Genomic DNA, 5077 nt, shown 5'->3' on the forward strand with positions numbered 1-5077 from the left:
ATCGACCTCACACACTGATTGAATCATTTTGCCACATAAACCACTTACGTCAAGTGCAAGTTTTAATGGATTATGAATTTTATGGCCATTCAAAGTTGATTCCGATCTCTAGTATTTTCTTTTGTCCACGTTATTAGAGATTAGTATAATAATTTTCTCTATATTTAATTGGAAACTTGGAAGAGATGACGGAGAAGAAAAAAAAAACACTGAATTTAAGACTTCGTATTTTTTCATTCAATATTTTTTATTAGATTTTGGGTGACGATTAGCTTGATCCTATACATAAATTGGTCTATCATGGTCAGATAACAGACAACCGTTTGATATTTGATTTGTTATTTTTGTTTTTCTCAAATTATGTCATTTTAAAATATAATACAATATTAATTATATTTTTATTTATTATATTTCAGTTTATCAAAATTCTCAATTAACTACTATTAATAAATATATTTAAATAAATAAACCTCTTTTTATCATTGTAATCAACAAAATTAATTATTTTCTAAAAAATCGCGCACAACTCAAATTAAACAATTTAAATGAGATAGGAGAAATATTATCCTCTTGTTCATTTTTAATTGTAACTTATTTTGTTCTCGTTTAATTATTGTTATTAAAGTTTCTTTTTTTTTTTTATAAAAAAATAAATTTCATTCATACTAAAATAAAAATGTACATTAAAATTAAATAACCAAGAAAACAACAAACACATTAAGAGTATAGGTAAAAATTGCATAAAACAATTAAAAGTAACCTAATTAAATATTTAATTTTAACAATTAAATTAATGTCTTTCACCGGTCAATTGTGAAGAATAATGCAAAATCTATTATCTTTAACTTCATCCATATTTGAAGAAGAAAAATTTGATAGTATTCGCACGTATCAACGATATGTTGTCTTTAACATGACCGATTTAACCATATGTTGACAAGTCATTTATAAGGATGAAAAGGTGCTGAATTTTGTGGTAGCCCCATAAAACTCATATTTAAATATTGCACCGATATTGCACCGATATACAAAAATAAAAAATGTCATATTATATTGACGAATAAACTAACGTTGTATTCAGATGACGAAATCTAAATAAAAAATAAAAAATAAATTGTGTCATGGTGATTTTTAAAGTTCACTACTAACGTTAAAATATTGATTTGTCGATAATATCCTTAATTATTAGTTGGAGAGGCAAACATTCAATATATAATAACAAATTATCAAGAATATTATTGAAAAAAAAACATAAACAATAACATAAAAAATAATAACTTTATTGATTGTTTTATAATGTGAAAAAACAAAAAAAATTACAACTAAAAAAAAAGTGTTTTTTCCCCTCTCATATGCCGTGTATTAATTTTTGTGTCACACTAATTTTACAAGGAGAAGAGAGTAATGAGAATGAGTATTTTGATGGTAACAAATCTTACAAAGGCATAACAAACTTGCTTTCAAGACAGCCCCGTTCAACCGCTTTCTAATCGGCCCTCCGTAATCCGTTTGACTTGGCGGATTTCTGGATTTGTTCCCGTTTTTTACCTCATTGAATTTAATTTGAGTTCCAAATAATTTAATTCAATGAGCTAAAATATAAATACTTCTAATGTAATTTTCACATATTTATTTATTTTTCATTTAGATGAAGTACTTTATTTAAATTCAAATTATTAAAAAATTTGTCATATAATAGGAATAAAGATTTCAAACTAGAACTATAAAAGAAATAATAATAAGTATTAGAGATTACTTGTTAAACACTTAAATATGAAAATAAAATATTAAAATTTATGCATACGATATTTTAAAACTGTGACCATTTTTCTAAATAATTACTTTCATGAATTTTAGTGTTTGTTTGTTGCATATTATAAAAAAATAATTAATTTTGACCATCAATAGTATAAATATTATTTGATAGATATTTCTTTAAATAAGTTTCATATTTATTTATTGTAACCAGCATCAATTTTTTAGAAAGAATCATTTATAAAACAATATTTTTTATGAAAAATTACTGAAAAGAGTTTCTCATTTGAATTATTTTTAGGTTGTTTTAAATTTTGATTTTCTTAAAAGCGGAAGGAAACTTAATTAACATTTTACATTATTCTTTTAAAATGATATTTTTTAATCAGTATTTTTAAGTTCAACAAAAACAATCTTCTTTGTCTACTTTAAGATAGATGCCGATTAAGGGGTACCAATATATTGAGATGTTTTGATTTGTCATTTCATAGTTTACACTTTTTTTATTTTAAAAAATAATAATACTTTTTTTATGTTATTTTCACATAGAAACTAACTACATTTGGTTATTATTTGTGAATTGTAGTTATCAAGTTATTGTAGAAATTGTCTTATATGGTTCTTTTTCATAATTTCTTTATTTTATATATGTTATTTTTTTTAAACTTTGTTGTTTTAACTCTCCCCTATATAGTATGGTTTTTTTCATTCTTATGGTATGGTTATTTTTCATAACTCCATTTTGTTGTTTTGTGCTCATTTTAATAGATTCATGTCACATTTGAATAAATAAATTCCCCACTAATTGATCCACCTATCTCTTTTTTTTTTTGGCTCAAGTAAAATTATGATATGTAAAAAAATAAATCATCTTTTTTAAAAGCCACATTAAAAAAAACCTGTAAATTATTTTAAAGCAGTTTCACTATTTTAAATTTCTGTAATAACATTCCTGAATTATTTTGCAATTATTATTCGTTTTTGCTAAAATAGTACGTGCACAATGAGCTAATTAAGAAAAGGCATACTTGCAATTTAATTTTCACAATTTTTTATTTATATTTCATTTAAATGAAGTATTTTATTTAAATTCAAATCATCAAAAACTTCATCATATAATAGGAATAATGTTTTTAAACTAAAATTATAATAGGAAAGTCACTTGTAAGTATTAATGTATTCAAAATAAAATTATAATACAAAATAAATATCAATAAAAATAAATAAATAAATATATGTAACTATCTGCCAAACAATATTAACTGAAAAATATTATTCCAAGTATTATTATTCTACTGTATGCACAAAAAAAAATTGATAAAATGAAAGAGGGATTATGCGAAATTTAACGGATTATTCTATTCTCTTTTAGAGAAAGGTTTAAGGGCCGATAATGCACGATAAACCCAATTACATTACAATTATAGAATAACAATTTGCAAGACTTGGAGATAAATTCCTCGAGCCGGAGACACCACTGGTTCTCGGAAATGGATTCTCAGTCCGAACCACAATCCAATTACCTAATTTTAATTATTATTTATTCAGTTTATGGCATATTCATCATCTTATTTTGTACCCAAAAACCACCTCTTGTTCTTGTCTAAGATTCAAAAGTGTATTCCAAAATCGTGGAAAAAACCCAGCAACAACAAACCCTTTCACAAACCACTTATTAATTCATCATCATCTATGATTCCTCTTCTTATTGCATCCCTCAATGATTTCGTCACACACGGCCACTTATCAAATGCATTCAAAACCTTCTTCCACATTCAACAACACTCTAATCATTCTCCTTCTTCTTTCAATCTTCTCTTTGACCCCATTAGACTTCTTCTACTCTCTTGCACCAAGCTCAACTCTCTCCCACAGGGTAAGCAACTTCATGCCTATATGTTCTTGTTAGGTATTCATCAAAATCATGTATTGGTTTCAAAGCTTCTTCAATTTTATGCTAATTTCAATCTCATTGCTGATGCTCAAACTGTCGTTGAGGATTCCAATAGTTTCTTCCCTTTGCATTGGAATATGGTTATGTCTTTGTATGTTAAAAATAGTCTCTTCCACGAAGCTCTTTCTGTTTATAACATAATGTTGAGTAGGCATGTTGAACCAGATGATTTTACTTATCCATGTATTCTCAAGGCTTGTGGGGAATTGTTAGATGAAACTAATGGTGTTAAGGTTCATAAGTTGATTGAAGCTAGTTCTGTTAACTGTTTGTATGTTCATAATGCGTTGGTGTCTATGTATGGTAGGTTTGGAAAGCTAGATGTTGCTCGCCATTTGTTTGATAATTTGGCTGTTAGAAACAATGTTTCTTGGTACATTATAATTAGTTGTTATGCCTCTAGGGGTATGTGGGAGGAAGCGTTTCGGCTATTTGGAAGGATGCAAGAGGAGGGTGTTGAAATGAATATAATTATATGGAATACCATTGCTGGAGGGTGCTTGCGTTCTGCCAATTTCAAGGGGGCACTTAAGATGCTTTCTCAGACGAGAACGTTGATTCGTTTTGACTCTGTTGCAATGGTTATTGGATTAAATGCGTGTTCCCACATTGGAGCCCTTAAATTGGGAAAGGAGATTCATGGTCATGCCGTAAGGACTTGCTTTGATGTGTTTGATAACGTGAAAAATGCGTTGATTACAATGTATTCCAGGTGTCGAGACCTCAGTCATGCATATGTGTTGTTTCGGAAAATGGAAGAGAAAGGTTTAATCACATGGAATGCCATGCTTTCTGGATATGCTCACATGGATCGAGCTGAGGAAGTCTCCTTCCTTTTTAGAGAAATGCTACATGAGCGCGTTGAGCCTAATTTTGTCACTATTGCGAGTGTTCTTCCACTTTGCGCTCGAATAGCAAATCTACAACATGGTAAAGAGTTTCATTGCTACATGATGAAGCGCAAAGAACGGTTTAGTGACCATTTATTATTGTGGAACACCCTGATAGATATGTATTCAAGGTCTGGCAAAGTTTTAGAGGCCAGGAAAGTGTTTGATTCATTAAGTAGGAGAGATGGAGTCACCTATACTTCCATGATTTTTGGATATGGTATGAGGGGAGATGGAGAAACTGCTCTAAAACTATTTGAAGAGATGTGCAGGTTTGATATTAAACCGGATCATGTAACGATGGTTGCAGTTCTCACAGCTTGTAGTCATTCTGGCCTTATAGCACATGGGCTATTACTCTTTAAAAAGATGGTAGAAGTTTATGGAATGAATCCCCAGATTGAACATTATTCCTGCATGGTTGATCTCTTTGGAAGGGCTGGTCTTCTTAACAAAGCAAAGGAGGTTATCACAGGAA

At 28.8% G+C, this 5077-nt stretch overlaps 1 protein-coding gene across 1 annotated transcript in view; it reads left to right on the forward strand.

The window, feature by feature from the left end:
* The first annotated feature begins 3136 nt into the window (after positions 1 to 3136).
* Positions 3137 to 5077, forward strand: part of LOC101493290 (pentatricopeptide repeat-containing protein At1g71490-like) — a 4900-nt gene continuing 2959 nt past the window's right edge. Inside the window, exon 1 of the mRNA XM_073365933.1 lies at positions 3137 to 5070. Within this exon, the coding sequence (XP_073222034.1) occupies positions 3307 to 5070 (1764 nt within the window). The 5' untranslated portion in view covers positions 3137 to 3306. The remainder of the gene's footprint in view (positions 5071 to 5077) is intronic.

The sequence above is a fragment of the Cicer arietinum genome, chromosome 3, assembly GCF_000331145.2.
Source record: "Cicer arietinum cultivar CDC Frontier isolate Library 1 chromosome 3, Cicar.CDCFrontier_v2.0, whole genome shotgun sequence".
Taxonomy (NCBI): domain Eukaryota; kingdom Viridiplantae; phylum Streptophyta; class Magnoliopsida; order Fabales; family Fabaceae; genus Cicer; species Cicer arietinum.